General features: G+C 36.8%; 1 protein-coding gene across 1 annotated transcript in view; it reads left to right on the forward strand.

The window, feature by feature from the left end:
- The window catches only part of VPS13C (vacuolar protein sorting 13 homolog C), a 201,969-nt gene that overhangs the window by 139,276 nt on the left and 40,994 nt on the right, over positions 1-21,699 (forward strand). The window contains exons 52-64 of the mRNA XM_047862226.1: positions 1,438-1,803; positions 2,231-2,317; positions 3,597-3,752; positions 3,915-4,179; positions 5,046-5,206; positions 6,186-6,307; positions 6,837-7,131; positions 8,401-8,790; positions 10,584-10,688; positions 11,614-11,778; positions 13,319-13,447; positions 13,718-13,851; positions 16,028-16,154. Of these exons, the coding sequence (XP_047718182.1) occupies positions 1,438-1,803; positions 2,231-2,317; positions 3,597-3,752; positions 3,915-4,179; positions 5,046-5,206; positions 6,186-6,307; positions 6,837-7,131; positions 8,401-8,790; positions 10,584-10,688; positions 11,614-11,778; positions 13,319-13,447; positions 13,718-13,851; positions 16,028-16,154 (2,502 nt within the window). The remainder of the gene's footprint in view (positions 1-1,437; positions 1,804-2,230; positions 2,318-3,596; positions 3,753-3,914; positions 4,180-5,045; positions 5,207-6,185; positions 6,308-6,836; positions 7,132-8,400; positions 8,791-10,583; positions 10,689-11,613; positions 11,779-13,318; positions 13,448-13,717; positions 13,852-16,027; positions 16,155-21,699) is intronic.

The following is a 21,699-nucleotide window of genomic DNA, read 5'->3' on the forward strand; positions in this document are numbered from 1 at the left end:
ATTCAGGGGGAAAGGTCTTGAATTTGCATGCACTTAGTCTAAGACAATAGGTTAAGGTACTGGGAATATTGTCTTTCCCTTTCTTTGTATATCAGTTTATTTGTTTATTCATTCAGCAAGCATTGTTTGAGCTCTTACTTTGTACGAAAAATGTCTATACAAGGCATTGGTGATACATAGTCCATATCTTCAAAGAACTTACTGATATATGTGAGAGAAAGAAGTAAATCAGTGATTCTGGCTTTCAGAGCTGGAGGCCTGTACTGGTGCTTTTGGGAGCACAAGGAAGGGTCCTGTGATCAGACCACGACATCAGGGAAATCTGCCTTGAAGTGAGGCTACTTGAACTGAGTTTTGAAAATCTGATGGAGGTTAGAAGCAGAGGGAGGCTGAGGGTTATCAAGACAGAACTGACAATATGCACAAAAGTAGAGGTATGAAAAACCTTTTAAGGACTTAGAGTGGTGATTCCACGTGGTTGGAGAGAATGGTGCGGTGGAGTTGTAAGATTGAGAGCTCTAATTAAAGGTGACATTAATAAGGCAAGGACGAAGAAGGGACTTAGTGGACAGGTAAGTTTGGGAAGAGGCTCATACTACTTCCTTCTTTGGGTGATGTAATCATATCATTTTAGCAAATTACATAAGTAGAGGTTGTGAGAACTGAACAGTAAAGGAACCCACTTATTTAACCCAGTATTGCTCACACTTTGGGAAACCCTGGTATCACATCACAAAGACTTTTGTGTCCTCAGCTAAAGAGAAATTTGAACTGCATCCTTAAAGTTAGGGGCAATTGAAGATTTTAGGCATAGGAATGGCCTGCCCAGATTTGAGTTTGAGGAAAAGAATGCTGGTGGAAATGTGGAGGGTAGATTCTGAGGGTCCAGTCAGCACTGGACATAGTAGGCATTATCAGTGTAGAACTAAGGTGCAAGGCTAGGAATGAGGAGGTGAGCAAAGATACTATACAAAGATAATAAGAGGTAGAGTTTGGAGAACTTAGGGGAGGTGGAAGGGGATCCATGGTGATTCTTAGGCTTTTTGTTTCAGTCAGAAAAATGAAAACCATGTATGTATATTTTGATGAGGATCATATACTTTGGTTTAGTTAATGCAACTGGTTGAAAAATAAAAAATTCAGTTATACTACATTTTTCTTTTCATATAACCCTATTTTATTATGAATTGGTCAATTTAACTTTAGGTTTTGACATTAACATATAATATTAATTACTTAATTCCAATGTAGCCTGGGCAGAAATCATGGGTATGATGTTAGCTGACTTGACATATGGCTTTGTGTATTCTCTTTTGTTTTTCTTAGGTATTAATGTAATATGTTTAAATTTTTAACTTTTTTTAAAGTTTTGTGTTATATATTCTTCTCATTTAGAAATAATTTATTCTTAAAATTTTTCTGCTTTCTTTTTTAAAGATTTCACCCATAATTCTGAATACTGTGATGACGATCATGGCTGCTATGTCTCCAAAGACAAAAGAAGATGAATCCAAAGATATATCTAAGGAAACAGAAAATCTTTGGGGCATCAAATCTATTAGTGATTATAACTCTTGGTTTCTTGGTGTTGACATGGCAACAGAAATAACAGAAAATTTCAAAGACATTCACTGTCTATCTATAGAGGAAAATTGTGCTGTTGTTGTAGAGTCAGTTCAGGTTACCTTAGAATGTGGCCTTGGGCATCGAACTGTACCTTTATTACTGGCAGAGTCTAAGTTTTCAGGAAATATTAAAAATTGGACTTCCCTAATGGCTGCTACTGCTGACATGACATTAGAGGTATGACTACATCATTTAATACTTCCAGAGCCAACTTCTCAAAATTACACCTGCAGAATTAAGATGTGCACTTTTCTTGTTTGTGCATGGCCACAGCAAGTGTGTGTGTGTGTGTGTGTGTGTGTGTGTGTGTGTGTGTGTGTCTGAATAGATAATATATTCTAACATTTAACTTGTTGATGCATAATGTAGTATTATTTAGCTGGTTACTGTTTTTTAAAGACTTTTTGTTAAGTAATTTATTTATGGCAGTAAAGTAAGAGAGTAAAGGAAAATGTACCCTCTTTATAGCTATTCTTTGTGTCTTGAGGTATGTTGTTAAAATGATTGGCATATGACATTAATTGTGTAATATTTTTCCTAATGATTATAGAAATATGTTGTTAAAGTTGAAAGACTCTGTTATTACAATTCTGTGCCTTTCCAGGTTCACTACTATAATGAAACCCATGCTGTTTGGGAGCCACTGATTGAGAGAGTGGAGGGGAAGAGACAATGGAATTTAAGGCTTGATGTAAGGAAACCATACGATATCTTTATATTGATGGCACTCAGCACATTCATTTATATTTTTTAGTTCAATGATTCTCAAGATTTGTGATCTAGGATTCTGGAGGCCCTTTTAGGGGGTTTGTGGGGTCAGAACTATTTTCATAATAATAGACATTATATATCATTTTTATTCTCACTCTCTTGTGAGCATACAATGGAATATTCCAGAGACTGTGTGATATTGCATCAGAATGAATACTGAAGCAGAAATGAGAATCCACTCGTCTTAAGGCAGTCACTAGAGAGATTTGCAAATGCCCCTCTTTTTACTATTAAAGATAACTTTAATAGTTATATTTCATTAAAATATTATTCAACATATAATTGTTTTTAAATGAATATTTAACATTTTCTCAGTTTGGGTTTCTAATAGATTTCATAGTCATAGATCTGATCCATATAAATGAAGCTCTTTGAGATCATCAGTGATTTTAGGAGACCAAAACATTTGAGAAAACTTGAATTATAGTTCATGAATTCTTTGTGTGTTATCTCTTGATGGTATTTCTTGAGAGCACTTCAGAATCCTGGATACCAAAGCACATTTTTCTTGACTAAAAGGAACATGAATTATATACCCCTAACAAGTGACTACACTACAGTTCTCTGGTGTAGCCTGAAGTGTGTGGCACTGAAATTGACTCAGCAGATTCCTATTTTAAAACTGTGAAGCCACTTAACCTGTGTCCCAATTTCTTCTCAGTAAAGTAGAAGTAATATTTCTGATCTACCTGTCTCTGGCATAGACAGGCTAACAAATAGTTTTGTATATGGCCTTTGAGCTCTATTAGAACAAAAACTGTGGTGGAATCTGATGGCTGGTGAAAGCCTATCGTATTATGTGTAGGTGTTAACAGAATTCCACATTACCTCCAGTGAGGATCGGTTTAGACTTGAGGGTCATCTTCCATTACGCCTCAACACATAAGGACCAATTAGTCAGGCGACACTGGGTAAATAGCTTCCTCTGGGGAATGCACAAGAAACAAATACTGTAACTGACCTGGAGCGCTTTTGTGACACAGTTCGAAACATTACCCTGTGCACTGACCACACACTGCAAAAAAGACTGCTGATCTGTGCTGTGTCTAAGCGAATCACTGGTTGTTTTTGAAACTGAGACTTTTGACCAGCCTTAATATGAAGCGACCAGTTTAGGAGAGTTTAACACTTTGAGAGTTTTAAATTTTTGTTATTAAATGGCTAATAACTTAAATGTGTCACATTATTTATCCTCCTAGGTAAAGAAGAATCCAGTCCAAGATAAAAGTTTAATTCCAGGAGATGATTTTATTTTTCTTCCTGAGCCACAAACAGCAGTTCATATTTCTTCAGGAGACACAATGAATATAACCATATCCAAAAGTTGCCTGAATGTTTTCAACAATTTAGCCAAAGTATGTTTGGTTTTTTCTTGGAATATTTCAAATGGGATTTTAAAATGAAACATGTATGGATTATTTATGTTTGTCATCACAATTACTTTCTTAAAAATGTTTAATTTTGGAAAAAAATTGAATGTTGCAAAAATTTTATTGCGATGTTATGTTCCTTTTCAGGGTTTTTCAGAGGGCACTGCTTCTACTTTTGACTACTCTTTAAAAGATAGGGCTCCTTTTACAGTGAAAAATGCTGTAGGCATTCCCATTAAGGTGCAGCCCAATCATAATCTCAGAGTAATAGGCTCCCTTGAGAAAAGTGGTGTTTATGATGTTGATGCTGGTCAGCATTTGGAATTGGAATATGCCAGCATGGAACCTTCACGTCAAGGAAAATTATCTATGTTGAGCCGTCAGGAAAGCTCTTTCTTCACTCTCACCTTTGGTATGCTATATTTATTTTATATTCATCTTTGGAATTGTAGCTGTGTGGCTTATTTCTGTTAAAATGTAAAGATATTGCTGCAGATACCTTGGGAGACAACATTTCTAAAGGCTTGAAACAAATAGTTGATAAGCTCTTATTTTCTTCCTCTAAACTTGAGACAATTAAATTTTAGAATTACCTTAGAAAATTAGATTATTTCTGTGCCCTTAAATAATGCCGTCTGTAGCATGCTTCAAAAAGCATGTGAGTCCATTGAAGAGAGGAAAATGAACTATATTCAGAAGTCATAAAATGTTGACAGTAATTATCACCATTACACAGAAAAGGTGATTATTGCTCTATAGTTGAAAGAATAAGGAACAAGCTGAAATTTGTGTGATTTAAGAAATTTTTATTTTTATGTAGATTCCAAGTTAACATACAGTGTGATATTAGTTCCAGGCATGCAATATAGTGATTCATTACTTCCATATAGCACCTGCTGTTCATCACAAATGGCCTCCTTACTCCCCATCACCTATTTCACCCATCCCCCCACCCACCTCCCTTCTGGTAACCATCAGTTTGTTCTCCATAGGTAAGGGTCTGTTTCTTGATTTAAAACCCCAAGAGAAATTGTTTTGGGTCAAAACATTTTATAACTAGTTTCCTTTCTTTTTTAAATTTTATTCTTTTTTTATTTTAGTTTCTTTAGTTTCCTTTCTTTGTTGGTTCCTACGTCTCAGAAAAGCATTTTGAGTAGTCGTCATGTTCAGTCATGAAGAATTCCCTTGTATTATTTTAAGGTGCTGATGAGTACTCTGTCTGAGAGAAATATAGGTAAATGGGTATTTGGAATGCTTCTCACTTATGCTCTGCCTTAGTACCTCATGGATATACAGAAGTTGCAAAAGTCCCTGTTGCCAGATCCGGACGGCGATTGTATAATGTACGGAATCCCAATGCCAGTCATTCTGACTCAGTCTTGGTACAGATTGATGCAACTGAAGGGAATAAAGTAATCACTCTTCGTTCTCCTCTGCAGGTAATCCATTAAAGTGAATTGTGTCCCTTGAAGTATAACAAGAAATCTTCAATCATTTGGGTGAATATAGGAATATGATAAAACATTGAGCTAATACTGAGTATTCAGAAATACGTAATAGATTGAATTGGCTGCTATTTCCAATCTAACTTGTTTTTGTTCTAGTCTTCATTTTAAATGTCTGATTAAACAGTTTTGTTATTTGAAAGCCCATTTTTGTTGTGGCCTAGGTTGAAAATTAAGGAAGATTTTCACCTCTTTCTTTAAAGATTTAGAACTGGGAGTGTTAATAATTATAAGTGGTTGCCAAATAAGATAACATTCCATTCTCTTTGTATATCACTTGGGATTGTATGTTTCAAGTATATCTGAAGGAATACTGGAATGATCTCCCCAGAAAAAGATTTTAGCATCTTAATCTTTTCTATGTTTAAGGCTTTATCCATTTTTCTTTTCCTGTGCATTATTACAGGTTTCATTATGTGGTCATCAAAAGAACATTTCTTCCTACTTAGAACATCAGATAAAAAAATTAAAGGATTTCAACTTTTGGCCATTGTTCTCTCTCAGTTTGCTGTTAGCTCTAGCCTATATCACATTGTAGTCCAGGAAAGAGAGTTGTAGTCCTTTTCCTTATATTTCCTTTGCTATCCTTTTCTGTTTTGACATGGTGCATTGAAAAGAGGTTGTAATGGGGAAAATATTATGGCTGAACTCCAAAGAGTAATACATATTATACACAACAGTGAACATCAGTGTAGAACGTGTGACTCTCTCAGAACTTTTCAACTGCCCCTTAAACATCAAGTTTCTCATGTAAAGCACTTAAATATCCTAAAATTTTTCAATTATCCATAAAATATCTTCTAACACTGGGCTTGAAACTTTTAGATCTAAAAGTAACTGTGTGCAGCTCACATTTTTCTTTTGGCCATGTGTTATCTTTTTAAACAACTTGCATGTCTTTTTTATCCAACAGATTAAAAATCATTTCTCTATTGCATTCATTATCTATAAATCTGTTAAGAATGTTAAGCTGCTGGAGCCCATTGGAGTAGCCAGCCCTGAAGAGGAGTTCCATGTTCCTTTGGATTCATATAGGTACCTATTTCCTTGAAACTAATGCTTGGAAACTAATACAAAGTTTTAAAAGGTTCATACTATATATTTTAAAATATGAATTGGGATCTATATTCCAGGAAAAAACCTTATATTTTTATTATCTAAAGATGTGTAAAAGCCAGTTTTAAGACATCTAGAGAAATACATTTATATAATCATTGATTTACCAGATGAAAAATGTCTTACTGTATAGTTGATGTTTTAGCACTTTCTGAAATTTATTTTTACTAGGTTGCCTTTATAATTGAAATGACTGTTTTTTTTTTGACTTGTCATTGCTTACACAGCGTTTTGTTTTTGTTTTTGTTTTTGTTTTTTTCCCAGAAAGTTCCTCCCTGAGTTAGCTATGTGACTTTGGGCGGGTTTCTTAACCTTTCGGAGCCTTGTTTTCCTCCTCTGTAAAAATAGGAATAAGTATTTACCTTGTAGAGTTACCAAGAAGATTTAGTGAGATTCTTAAGTTCTTGATAAAAGCTTTTTTCCCCAACTCTGTTTCTTTTTTCTCTAGATGTCAATTATTTATTCAGCCAGCTGGTATCTTAGAGAATCGGTACAAAGAATCCACCACTTATATTTCTTGGAAGGAAGAACTTCACAGGAGCAGGGAAGTCAGATGCATGCTTCAGTGTCCGTCAGTAGAAGTCAACTTCTTACCTCTCATTGTCAATACAGTTGCTCTGCCTGATGAATTAAGCTATATATGTAGCCACGAGGAAGATTGGGATCCAGCTTACATTATCCATCTTTATCCTACCCTCACTTTGCGGAACCTTCTCCCATACTCTCTAAGATATTTACTTGAGGTATGTCTCTTGTATTTTGTTTGACCTTTATTATTGCAGAGTGATTTCTAGTTTTTTCACTATGTTTTTAGTTGAGGTATTTTTACATAGCATAATTGTAATGCTTTAATAATATTAATAATAGCAAAAACCGATACAGCATTTAGTATATGGCATACACTATACCATGTGCTTTACCTGTATTAACACATTTAATCCTTGCAGTAACCTTCTGGTGTAGGTACTATTATTAGACCCATTTTACAGAGGAACAAACTGAGTCACATAGGAATTAAGTGACAGGCCCAAGATCCCACAGCTAATAAGTTGTAGAGCTGGGATATGAACCTAGGTAATTTGGCTTCTTGCTCCCTTCCACTGAGCTCTGCTGCATCTGCTATGAAATGAGAACCATATTAATCTCTTCCATTAGCTGATGGATAGAAAAAAGCCAGTGAGGAAGCATTCATCTTACTTTATTCTAAAGTTAATTTTAAAGTTTTTATTGTAAAGTTAACAGTCTTATTCGATCTGGGTTTCTCTTGAACTTAAAATAATCAGTCTGTCTGATAAATAATGGGCAACATTTTTAGTAATGACATGTGATAAATATTTTTAGATTCTACATTCCACAACATTTTAAAATACAAAAGTCTGGAAAGTGTTGGAGCTTAAATTATTTCTTTTCTTTATCTGACAATGAGCCACCCCTCAGTTTGTAAAGGCTAAAATGAATTAAATGAACTAAAAAGTATTTATGTAAAAGAAGCTTTCAGAAACGAAGCCTGATTTATTATGTGGCTATTAATCATTCTAAAAACAATTCCACATCCCTTAGATAGTTTGTCAGAAGTTTGCTCTCACTTTCCTTCTTTTATTTATATGGGAACCACGAGGCATAGCATTTGAACAGAGGGTGAAGCTGAAACCAGGCGGTTAAGTGGCTCATTAATGACACAGACAACAGCCAGCATTCCTGAATCCATCCTTGGATCCTAGGCCTAGATCTGACTTTATTTATTTCTTTATTTTTTCAAAATCTGTGGCCATTGACTTACTAATAGCCAAATGACAGTTTCTCCCTTTGGCTGTGATATAATATTTTTCTTTGTAGTCCTTAGTGGTTATTGAACATTCATAATATGTAAGCCTGGGACTCCACTGAAGTCTTGTCAGTTAATCTGAATGTGGGACGTTATTTATTAGCATTTGCATAGAATATGGATGTTGTTACCACAGAGTTTTTAAAATATCACTAAGCAAATTTAGTTTTTGTTTGTTTGTTTTTAGGGAACAGCAGAAACTCATGAGCTAGCAGAAGGCAGTGCTGCTGATGTTCTCCATTCGAGAATCAGTGGAGAAGTAATGGAATTAGTTCTGATGAAATACCAGGGCAGAAACTGGAACGGACATTTCCGTATATGTGATACGCTTCCCGAATTCTTCCTTGTGTGTTTTTCTCCTGACTCTGCAGAAATGATGACAGTTGACTTGTCAGTACATGTCAGACGAATTGGCAGCCGGATGGTGCTATCTGTTTTTAGTCCCTATTGGCTAATCAACAAGACTTCTCGGGTTCTCCAGTATCGTGCAGAAGATATTCATGTGAAACATCCAGCTGATTTCAGAGATATTATTTTATTCTCTTTCAAGAAGAAGAATATTTTTAGTAAAAATAAGGTGTGTTTTGGTTGATATAACAAGTTAAACTAGATAAATTCCTAGTTTGGAAATTTTTGAGTCATTAGCCTTCCCTCAATCCATGCTTACCAGTTTGCTAAGTGCCATTGGTATGAATGAAGTCCAAGGAGACTTTTAAGGAATGCATAGTCAAGTGGGATGTTAGGATTAGCAAGAGTTTCCCAAGGCTGAATTGCCCTTTTCTCCATTGCCTTTAGAATTGCTTCTGTTCTGGGGCACCATGGTGGCTCCGTTAAGCATTTGAATTCGGCTCAGGTCGTGATCTCACAGTTCGTGAGTTCAAGCCCTGTGTCGGGCTCTGTGCTGACAGCTCGGAACCTGGAGCCTGCTTCAGATTCTGTGTCTCCCTCTCTCTCTGCCCCTCCCCCCCTCCACTTGTGCGCTTGCCCTCTCTCTCTCTCTCTCTCCCCAAAATAAATAAACATTGGAAAAAAATTACTTCTGTTATTTTAGTAGTGTCAGGTAGAAAGGTTGACTTTATGTACTTTACCAGTAATGGCATTTCAAAAGGTGCAACAGTTGGATTTAGCTTATATTAACTGAGCCCTTCTATGTATGAAGCCCTAAAACCAAGCCTTTGAGAGAGAAACCTAGTGCCTAAGCCTGGTCTTTTCTGCTCTGGTCCCTTCATTCCTTTGTAGACTCCTATCATGGAATTGCTTCTCACACATTATCCTAAGTGCTCACTGCTAGGCCTTTGTGTTACAGTTTCTGCCTAAAATGTCTCTTCCCCTATGCTTTTTCCTGCCTGCCACATCTTTTCTGGTTCCCTGCTGTTTATCTTTTGGCTGTCATTGTGCTCAAGCCTAACACGTGTGAAGGATTTCTAACTGTCTAAAGTAGAGCTAGATTGTACAACCTTGTTCTCTTAGAGCATTGGTTCTCAAGTTTCAGAGCATGTTAGAATCACCTAGAGGGCTTTCTAAAATACATTTCTGGGTTGTGCCCCTGACGTTTGATTCAGTAGGTCTGGGTAGGGTCTGAACATTGCATTTATAACAGATTCCCAGGTGATGCTGACAGTGCTGGTCCAGGGACCACATTTCAAGAACCGTTGTCTTAAAGTGTTGATTAATCCATAGCATTTATTTACCTGTTTATGTGTCTTACCTGTGGTTGTCCTCAGGTTTTTTATAATCTCAATGGAGGAGAGCAGTTAGATCTCTTCTATAAAACTTTATCTAAATCTCATAGCCAGAAGTAAACTTTTTACCGTTTCACCTTGGTAGCATTTTGTACTACTCAGGTAGCTCTTAATCTCATTCATTCTTGTATCATAATTATTAGTATGTGTTTCCCATCTCCCTGTTTAGTTGGAGCTCACTGAAGACAGGAACTGTGTCCTGCTGTCTTCCATTCTGCTGACCATGATGCCTTTCATTTAGCATTTGATAAGTAATGTTAAAGGCATAAATTCTTTATGTTTTAAAACTTTTAAGAACTTGTTGGCTCATTATCTTAAGTCTAACACTGGAAAATATTATTTTATGTTAAGCTTTTCTTTTTAAACAACAGAGGGTCTCATTGGCATACATCTTTAAATTCACTAAACTCATTGCATAGATGAATGGGAAGATCAGAGCTCTGCATTTATTTTATTGGCCTCTAGAATATCTGTGGTTCTCTGACCCATTGGCAGTATGGCTTTGATTATTTTTTTCTGTGTCCTATGATACTAAATAAATTTCTAATAGAATAGTATCTTTCCCTCAAATAAAATTAATGTAGTGTTTTAGGTTTCTTATATGATGGTTATGTGTTCTCTGTTGTAGGTACAATTAAAAATTTCTACTAGCGCCTGGTCCAATGGTTTTTCATTGGATACAGTGGGAAGTTACGGATGTGTGAAGTGTCCTGCCAACAGTATGGAATACCTGGTAAGATTTTGCTTGCTTATTCACCCTTGACTTCGTTCACATTTTCTTCTGCTCCATTACCCAGCTAGGTTCTAAGGGGTACAGAAATTTGAGTTCAAAGTATTATGTACAGGACTGTTATCTCTATAAATTTCTTTGGCTACTAGTATCAGGACAAGACCTACGTTTATCAAAGTTTAAGAAGTGAGTTGAGGGGCGCCTGGGTGGCACAGTCGGTTAAGCGTCCGACTTCAGCCAGGTCACGATCTCGCGGTCCGTGAGTTCGAGCCCCGCGTCAGGCTCTGGGCGGATGGCTCGGAGCCTGGAGCCTGTTTCTGATTCTGTGTCTCCCTTTCTCTCTGCCCCTCCCCCGTTCATGCTCTGTCTCTCTCTGTCCCAAAAATAAATAAAAACGTTGAAAAAAAAAAAAAAAAAGAAGTGAGTTGAACCCATCCACGTCAGCAACTTGTAAATATTCAGAGTATACAAGAATCCTCATTCCACACTACTCCCTGCCAGATGTTTCTTAAATCTTAGATTTGACTGAAAATTTGAGTAACCTGAGGTCAGTTGACGTGTTGTAATTGCCACTTTGAAACTTTTATCTTAATTTATTAACAGAGAGATGATAAAGCAGCAAAACTTGAGCCTCTACACTAATTATAAAACAATTTATGTTTGGAATGTTAAAAAAATAAAGAATACAGCTAAACTAAATATGTTATTACAGTCATCATTAGTTAAATTACTGTTTGATATTTCTTGAATTGATTTCTGACGGAGCCAAACTAAGGAACCAAATATTTTTCTTAGTGAGAAGATAATCAGTAGTTGAATATGGCTTAGTAGTTACTTTATTTACAGGCGTTATTTTAAAATATCTTAAGAAATCTTTATGTGAATGGGGTGTGTGTATCATTTCAAAGAAGTTTGTTCCTTTACACAGGTTGGTGTTAGCATCAAAATGAGCAGTTTTAATCTTACACGAATAGTTACCCTGACTCCCTTTTGTACCATTGCAAACAAGTCGTCATTAGAACTAGAAGTTGGTGAAATTGCGTCTGATGGCTCAATGCCAACTAATAAGTGGAACTATATTGCTTCTTCAGAGGTAAAGTTTTCCTTCACTATGACTGGCTCCTGAAATGTACAAATAGATATAGACAGATAAATAAGAATTGCATATACTTTTGTGTTACCCTCACTTTGCTACAGTATTTGTGTATTAAAACATGACAGCCAGCTTTGACTTTTTTTTCATAAACACATGTTTCAAAAAAGAAGAAGAAAATTACTGGTAATATTTATCACTAGCCAGTCTAGAGGGTTGACACTCAGTCTGTAGCTCTTCCTGTATGTATAGAACATGGATGTGTACTGTGAAAAGTACATTAAGATGACGTACTATGAATTGTCTCAATAGTCAGGTTAGTGCCTCTGTGTTCAAGAAGTATATAATGCTGTTGGAGGGCTTAAGACTCATATAAATTCACATGTGGGAAAAAAGATTGTGTATGCTAAGTTATAGGTGGTTGTAGAATTTCTGTAAAATTTCAAGTTTCCTTGAAAATTCTGCTAAAATTCGACCCCCTCACTTTACCAAGAAGGAAGTTAAAAGCTCATACTTTTCTAAGATTGGTGAAGTCTTTGGAAGTCACGATCATTGTAGCCAAGAGCAAAAGGAATGTTTCATAGAAGAGGTGAGAGTTAAACTAAACTTCACAGGCTCAATAAGATTTTAGGAGATGAACAGAGTGAGGGAAAGAGTGTAGAAGAGGACAGGTGCAAAGATGAGCATTAGTGCTTGAATTTGTGTGAGTTTTCAACCAAACCAGTTGACCTTAAGGATAGAACCATTCTTCTGTATGTCTCAAAAACAAAATTATATATATTTTTAAAAACTTAGCACAAAGCTTAAGAGGAATGATTCTAGTTATAGTGCAAACAAATTTAGAGCTCTGAGAGACATGGGCTTTCCAAGTCACTTAGAATGATTTCTGTAGACTTGGCAACAAATAAATGCTCATTATCATTGATGGGGGTTTGATAACAGTATCATTTTTATTCAGAAATGGAATTCACTTACTGCTCTATAACAGAAGGGCACTTTGTATTATATTAGGAACTAAAACCTCAGTTTCACAGATAAGGCTCATTGAGGTATATAATTTTATTAAGATCAAACACGAAGATAATGTCAGGACTTCCAACGAGGTCGGTGGTGTTCTTTTCACTGCCTTCAATTGTGTTTCTAGTTTATCTAGGAAAAGATATGCTATGAAAGAATTCATAGTGCATTAAGCAATTAAAATGGAGTATGCACAAAAGCAAATGTTATTAAGATTATAAGTTTTAAATATTCAAGATACTTGAGTCATTCTTAATCAGTAAACTCTTTAGTTTCTCATTCGTAATTTTTTCATAAGTACATGAAGACTACTAAATCTGTATTCTTCTGATGGAGTTTCTTTGGTTTCATAAATAGTCCTTATATTGTCAATAACTTTAACATGAGATGAGGAAATATTTTAAGAAACAAACGTAGTAATAATTGTATCATGGTCAGATTTAGAATTAAAAACTTAAGTAGCCATTATCTTATTGATACCACAGTACTGTTTTAAGACTGATACTAACTTTTGTATTTTTAGTGCCTTCCCTTTTGGCCTGAAAATTTGTCGGGCAAACTTTGTGTGAGAGTGGTGGGCTGTGAAGGTTCCTCCAAACCGTTTTTTTATAACCGACAGGATAATGGCACTTTATTGAGCTTGGAAGAGCTGGTATGTTTTCATGTTTTATAATAAAACATCTTTGGTTTTGAAAATTTGCTTTAAAATATTTTATTGAAGATGCTATAAAATCTGGTAATTATGTGAAGGTGCTAATATATATCTCATGCTGTACATGTATTTGTAAGAGATCAGAGAGCCAGTGTGCTCTTCATTAAGAATATAAGAACACAACCTTTTTGTGTCTCCGTAACTGACTGCAATTCCAAATGTCACTGCAAGTTAAACCAATACTTCAAACAAGTTTTTTTTCTGCAATAGAATGGAGGTATCTTGGTGGATGTAAACACTGCTGAACATTCAACTGTCATAACGTTTTCTGATTACCATGAAGGATCTGCGCCTGCTCTAATAATAAACCACACACCACAGGACGTCCTCACCTACAAACAGAGGTATGAAAAAAAAGCTACATGGAAAATCTCGTTTGCTTTTTACTGGCCCATAGTCCTTTCTGGGAAACACTTGGAGTGTAGATGAGTTTCACATTCCACACGTTTTCTGATTTTAGAAAGGTAATGTGGAACACATGCTGTTTATTATAATACCCCCAGCAGGTGTGGAGCAGTTCTCTGTAGTCCAATACATTAATATTCCTGCACCTGTTGGGATGAGCAATGGGTGTTGTATGGAAACCAATTTGACAATAAATTCGTATTAAAAAAAATATTCCTGCAGCAAAACTTATAAATATTCATACCAAGTGGGATAAATAAAAATTAATAGTCTCGCATCAATTCAGAGCCATTTTTTTACCCAAATGACTTTTGACACCAAACTGATAAGAGCTTTTACAATTTCAGAATTGCATATGAGGAACTGTGAACCTCTTTGAGCATTATTATTCTTTTGTAATCTGGTAATGCTTTGTTGTTGTTGTTTGTTTGCTTTTGTTCCCAATAGAGGTGGTAGATTAAATGAGAGGACAATAAGTAGATAGTGGTGTTGAGTATAAGTGTGGGATGATAGGAATTTTGTTGTTCTTGCTTGTCCTGTCATTTGGTTTGGATGATGCCGTTATATAATGATATAACAGATAGTTTTACACCCTGACAATGTATGTTGTATATTTTTCAGGAATTATTGCTATAAATCTGCAAGGCATTATTTTATATATGTATAAAATCTTGTATATACATAAGGTTATTTTTATATAGAGAATTATTTTATATAAAATAATGCCTTGCAGATTTACGTATTCTTTTTTTTTTAATATATATTTTTTTAATGTTTATTCACTTTTTGAGAGAGACAGAGAGTCAGCAGGGCAGGGGCAGAGAGACAGGGAGACACAAAATCTGAAGCAGGCTCCAGGCTCTGAGCTATCAGCACAGAGTCCAAAGCGGGGCTTGAAGTCATGAACCATGAGATCATGACCTGAGCTGACGCTTGACCGACTGAGCCACCCAAGCGCCCCCAGATTTACCTTTTTTTTTTTAATTTTTTTTTAACATTTATTTATTTTGGGGACAGAGAGAGAGACAGAGCATGAATGGGGGAGGGGCAGAGAGAGAGGGAGACACAGAATCGGAAGCAGGCTCCAGGCTCCGAGCCATCAGCCCAGAGCCCGACATGGGGCTCGAACTCACGAACTGCGAGATCGTGACCTGAGCTGAAGTCGGACGCTTAACCGACTGAGCCACCCAGGCGCCCCCAGATTTACCTATTTTTAAGTCTTCTGGCTTGAATCCACTGAGAGAATTTTTTTAATTTTAAAAAAATTTTTAAAACACATGCATGTGCACACAAGGAGAGGGGCAGAGAGAGAGAGAGAAAGAATCCCAAGCAGGCTCCATTGAGCTCTACAGCCCTGTGCGGGGCTGGATCAGCGCTGGATCTCCAGAACAGTGAGATCATGACCTGAACTAAAACAAAGAACCTGACCCTTAACTACTGAGCTACTCACTCCCACCCCTCACTTGAGAGATCTAAAAGCACAGAATGGGATTGAAACCTAATTGGGTTAATTTTTTTTTTCTTTTTAGTTCTCTGGAAAGTTTTTTGTGATATGGACTAACACTTCTTAAACATTGTTAAAGTACAGATTCTGATTTAGTAGGTTTTAGGCGGGGCCCAGGATTTTGCACTTTCAGGAAGCTCCAGGTGATGTTGATGCTGCTTATCCACAGATCACTTTGAGTAGCAAAAGTATGGACCTAATTTCTTTTTTCCTGAGACTCACGTTTGTTATCTAATTGTGTGTGATTAAAAAACTTAAATTTAAGCACTGAGTGGAGTTCTGCTGCTGCCAAAGAACTTACTATTTATAGCTTTTTTCTACAGGTGGACTCGGATGTACCAATCTGTCTACCTTAATGAATTCCATTGCTGTTATAGTGCCTCGATCGATTTGGAGGGTACTGCAGCTTCAGAAAGGCAAATTCCATTCCCTCAAGCTTTAAAACCATTAGTTTGTTGGACATTTTAGGGTACTTATTGTTAGGCAGGGTTCTGTTGATTAACAAAGGCAATTTTATAAGATTTTTCTGCCAGTCCCCTCTCTGTAAACCACAGGTCTGGGTATCTCAAGGCTTGGATATTTTAATCTTCCCTCTGGCCGTTGTGTTTCAGTGGCTCACAGGAAGAAGTGCACTTGCTGCCAGGACAAGCTCGACTTTTTGCCTGGGCGGATCCTACTGGTACCAGACAGCTTACATGGACGTATGCAGCAAATACTGGGGAGCACAGTCTGTTAAAGGTATCATTTGATGTGAATGGGTGCTGTATGAGCTGCCTGATGGCAAAGGAAGCAGGCAAGCTAGCTTCACACAGTCCTCTTTGTCCTTACTGAATGAAAGATCAGATGGAAGTATTTTCCTTTTAAAAAAAATTTTTTTTTAATGTTTATTTATTTTTGAGAGAGAGACACAGAGCATGAGTGGGGGAGGAGCAGAGTGAGAGGAAGACACAGAATCTGAGGCAGGGCCCAGGCTCCGAGCTGTCAGCACAGAGCCCATCACGGGGCTCGAGCCCACCACGGGCTCGAGCCCACGAACAGTGAGATCATGCCCTGAGTCGAAGTCGGACTGAGCCACCCAGGCACCCCTGGAAGCATTATCAAAATAAGTTGCTTTTGGACTTTAGATTGCAAGTAGTTCATACCAATATTTTAGATTAGTCAAAATAATGTGTTTACAATGTAAAAAATAGCCCTGCTTCATCTTGCCCGGTAAAGACCATATGCCTTTTTTTTTTTTTTAAAGAAAGCAACTTTATTTAAAAAAAATTTTTAAGACTTTATTTTTTAGAGCAGTTTTAATTTTACAACAGTGAGAGAGATATACATATACTTTCCATATACCCTGACTCCACACATACAGAGCCTCACCCTTTATCAACATCACTCATCAAAATAGTTGATAATTTACCAAAAATGAATTTACACTGACATACCATAATCATCCAGAGTCCTTAGTTTATGTTACGGTTCTCTCTTGTACATTCTGTGGGTTTGAACAATTATGTGATGACATATATCCATTATTATACTATCATATAGAGTATTTTCTCTGCCCTAAAAATCTGCTGTGGCCTTCCAGTCCACTCAGCCTTCCCACCTGGCAACCACTCATCACTTTATTGTGTCCATAGTTTTGCCTTTTCCAGAATGTAATATAGTTGGAATGATATAGTATTGGTTTCCTTCAGTTAATAATATACATTTGAGCTTTCTCAAATTGGTTTCTTTCAGTTAATAATATACATTTAAGCTTTAAAGAAAGCAACTTTACGGGGCGCCTGGGTGGCTTGGTCGGTTAAGCGTCCGACTTCGGCTCGGGTCATGATCTCGCGATCCGTGAGTTCGAGCCCCGCGTCGGGCTCTGTGCTGACAGCTCAGAGCCTGGAGCCTGTTTCAGATTCTGTGTCTCCCTCTCTCTCTGCCCCTCCCCTGTTCATGCTCTGTCTCTCTCTGTCTCAAAAATAAATAAACGTTAAAAAAAAAAAAAAGAAAGCAACTTTAAAGCTAGGTGAAAACAATTTCATTTTGAACATATGCTTACCACTGTTGGCTATGAAGTTTTTAGGCATGTTTTCCCAATCAAGGCCATGGTTTTTTTTTTTTAGTTTTATTTTTTAATGTATATATATTTTGAGAGAGAGTGAGCCAGGGAGGGGCAGAGAGATAAGGAGAGAGAGAGTCCCAACCAGGCTCCACACTCAGCATGGAGCCTAACGTGGGGCTCATTCTCACAACTGTGAGCTCATGACCTGAGCTGAAATCAAGAGTGGGACACCTAACTGACTGAGCCACCGAGTCACCCCAAGGCCATAGGAATCTGACAGTATGCAAATTATCCCATATGAAAAATTTAATGAAATATTTATTGAAACAGTATTTAGGCAACTAATTTAATCATATATGTTATTCTGAGAGTCTTAGACTTTGGGAAGCTCTTAAGAATTCATATACCAGCCTTTCTCTAATGTAGGAATTGGCTCCTGCATTAATGATATAGATCATCTAGTTTCTGTAGTAATATGTTCTATCATGAAAAGTTCATAACAGTGTCCTACTCTTTTGTCTGCTAATGCCATTCGTTAAAAAAGGTTTCTTGACTTTTGCTTTAAAATGGTAATTGGCCAACAGTGACTGGATTATTCTCTCCCATAATTCCTCTGAAATACCCACAAAAGAGATAAAGACTTACCCAGTTTTGAAAAATCAGAATGATAGTTCCTCTGTTACTAGATTCTTGCAATAATTTCCATCATGACAATTTAATGGAGCTCTACTGGTTGCTTGTGCTTTACTTTTTATAAGAGCAAAACAAAAGGTTTATGAGTGGTACCGAGGCTTCACTTCCCTGATACTCTTAGCTCCCTGGCTCAGAGGCATGGGAGCTTTGCCAGAGGTTTCTGTGCTTTGCTGGTATTACTTCCCCTCTCCTCACATTTAATGCTGCTCAGCAACTGCAATGCCCCAATGTAGTGTATGGGCACTAGAGAGAACATGGGAAGGACCTTCTGGAGGAGGATATTCAGGTTTGTATACTGAGGCACATTCAGAAAGCATCTGGGAATGGTGTATACAGGGATTGTAGTTTTTAATGTTTCTCTTCTGTTTGGTGTTAGAGAACCAGGCCGTAGGAAAAATAGCACATAATCTGCCAGATTCTGGAAATTGAGTTGGAAGCAAGGCACTTGCTCATTCCCGGGTCTGCTAGGTTCATTTGGGAAGAGAGATCTGCTCAGGCCCCAGTGGACGTGAAGAGGGAGTTCAAAGGAAATCTGCACATTAGTGGTTAAACCTTAGGTCTGAACAGATCTTTCCTTATTAAGTATGAATGAACAGGAAACAACAACAACAACAACAACATGGGGTTTATGAAAAAAATAGTTTGGGAGAAAAATATAGCATTATTCTGTAGAATCAGAGGTCATTATACCTCTGAAAAATTTTTTACTGTAAGAGGACCACAAGAAAATTTCCTCACATCCCCAGTTAAGTTATAAAGTGATGGCAGCTATGAAATAGAAGAATGAATGGTGAAATAAAGAGACAACAAAATGAAGTGAAAGCAGAGTAGGGAAGCAGAATATATTCTGCTCATTCTATAAATACATCATTTAATCTTAAATTTTAATTAGAGAAACATAGATTAAAGATTTTGTTTTTTTAAAAAAACTTGTCAATTTGTAGATCTAAAATCATTGATAAAAGAATTTTAAAATGAGAAAAAGAACATAAAGAAAATTTTACCTTTAGAGTAAGGGAGGGAAAGCTAAGGAAGTGTAAGTTACAAGCATAAAGAGGCAGTAAAGATACAGCAGGCACACAGAAGTAAAGAGAAAGTGAAGTTGTTGATACTAATTTCTGAACAACTATAATTCAAAGCAGAAACCTTTACATAGAATATGATGTTATGACAAAAAAGGCATGATAGCCATAAACTTTCATGCAAAGAATAACATCATATCAAAAATACAAAACTTAAAATGCTGGAAGTCGACCAAAACACAATTACCAGAGGATATTTTAACACACCTCATTTAATTCTTAACAGACCAAATAGATGAAAACTAAATATGATTAGAGAGTATTTCCATAATAACTAAGATCGAACCAAGACACATATCAAATTTTGTACTTTACAGAGAGAATTCACCTTCTAAATAGGTATTTAAGGAACATTTGCAAAATTTGATTGCATTTTAGAATTTTAAAAACTGAGTAGGCTACTTTGACCTATGTTAAAAGCAATAAATTTTTAAAAAGCAGTATGTTGGCAAGGATGTGGAGAAAAAAGAACACTTATGCACTGTTGGTGGGAGTATAAATTAGTGCAGCCACTGGGAAAACAGTATGGAGGTTCCTCAAAAAACTAAAAATGGAAGTACCACAGGATCCAATTTTTCCACTTCTGGGTATTTACACAAAGAAAATAAAACAATAATTTGAAAAGGTATATGCACCCCTGTTTATTGCGGCAGTATTTATAGTAGCCAAGATATGCAAATAGCCTGTGTACATCAGTAGATGTCTTGTCCTTATCCTGTCATTTGGCTTGGATGATGCCATTATATAATGATATAACAGGTAGTTTTTTTTTTTTTAATTTTTTTTTTCAACGTTTATTTATTTTTGGGACAGAGAGAGACAGAGCATGAACGGGGGAGGGGCAGAGAGAGAGGGAGACACAGAATCGGAAACAGGCTCCAGGCTCTGAGCCATCAGCCCAGAGCCCGACGCGGGGCTCGAACTCACGGACCGCGAGATCGTGACCTGGCTGAAGTCGGACGCTTAACCGACTGCGCCACCCAGGCGCCCCAGGAATTATTGTTCTAAATTTGCCAGGCATTATTTTATATGTATATAAAATCTTGGATATACATAAGATTTTTATATATAGAATTATTTTATATAAAATAATACCTGCATATTTACCTATTCTTAACTCTGCTGGCTTGAGTCCACTGAAAGATTTTTTTAAATGTTTAAAAATTTTTTTAAGTTTATTTATTTTGAGGGAGAGAGAACACGCTCACGTGCATATGAGCAGGGGAGTGGCAGAGAGAGAGATAGAATCCCAAGCAGGCTCCATCCAGCTCTGCAGCCCTGTGTTGGGCTAGATCAGGGCTGGATCTCCAGAACAGTGAGATCATGACCTGAGCTGAAGCAGACACTTAACTACTGAGCCACTTAGATGCCCCCCCCTTAAAAGAACCCCCCACTTAAAAGATGCCCCCCACTTAACTACTCAGCCACTTAGATGCCCCCCACTTAAAAGAACAGTAGGAACTGGTCCTACTTCGGCTCAGGTCATGATCTCATGGTTCTTGGGTTCAAGCCCTGCATTGGGCTCTGTGCTGACAGCTCGGAGCCTGGAGCCTGCTTTAGATTCTCTGTCTCTTTCTCTCTCTGCCCCTCTCCCACTCATGCTCTCTTTCTGAAAAACAAATAAACCTAATTAAAAAGTAAACAAACAAAAAAGCAGAAACAGACACATCAATATAGAGAACAAACTGGTGCTTGCCAGAGGTTGAGGTAGGCAGGGAGCAGTGGGTGAAATGGGTGAAGGGGAGTGGGAGGTACAGACTTCCATTTATGGAATGAGTAAGTCACAGGGCTGACAGGTACAGCATAGGGAATATAGTCATTGGTATTTCAGTAGTGTTGAATGGTGACAGATAGTAGCTATTCTTGTGGTGAACATAGGATAACGTATAGAAGCTGTTGAACATTATTTTGTATGTTTAAAACTAATGAAACATCCTGTGTCAACTATAGTTGAGTTTTTAAAAAGTACTTGATTTTAAACAGCAACAGAACTCATCTGTACCTATGCTTTTGGTAAATCCTTTATTCATTTGCATTTTTTTCCAAGAAAGCATGAGATGGAAAGCACATAGTACGTACTTGTCACGCTTGTTGAAATGACTGTTATATTAAGTCCAGAATGAAGGGGAATAATTATTTAAGTCTCTGAAAACACTGACCAAATCAAATCTTATATTTTTAAGGGCCATGTGAGACCCTCAGCCAAGAAGGCTTTGTGAAATAGTATGAGTACAAACCATAGTTTTATTGTTGAATAGTGTGATTTATATAATCACTATTTATGTAGTCACTATATAATCACTGTTATAAATATTTGCAGTGTTATAAGTTATTAAAACATAAAAGTAAGTAGGTTAGTTTTATCTGAGGTTACTATTCTAATAAATATAGGAACCATTCTGTTCTCCATCTTGGAGACAAGTAAGCAGCTTATCGCACCAGTGCCATTGTAGGAAACTCTTGT

The sequence above is a fragment of the Prionailurus viverrinus genome, chromosome B3, assembly GCF_022837055.1.
Source record: "Prionailurus viverrinus isolate Anna chromosome B3, UM_Priviv_1.0, whole genome shotgun sequence".
In the NCBI taxonomy this organism is placed as follows: Eukaryota; Metazoa; Chordata; class Mammalia; order Carnivora; family Felidae; genus Prionailurus; species Prionailurus viverrinus.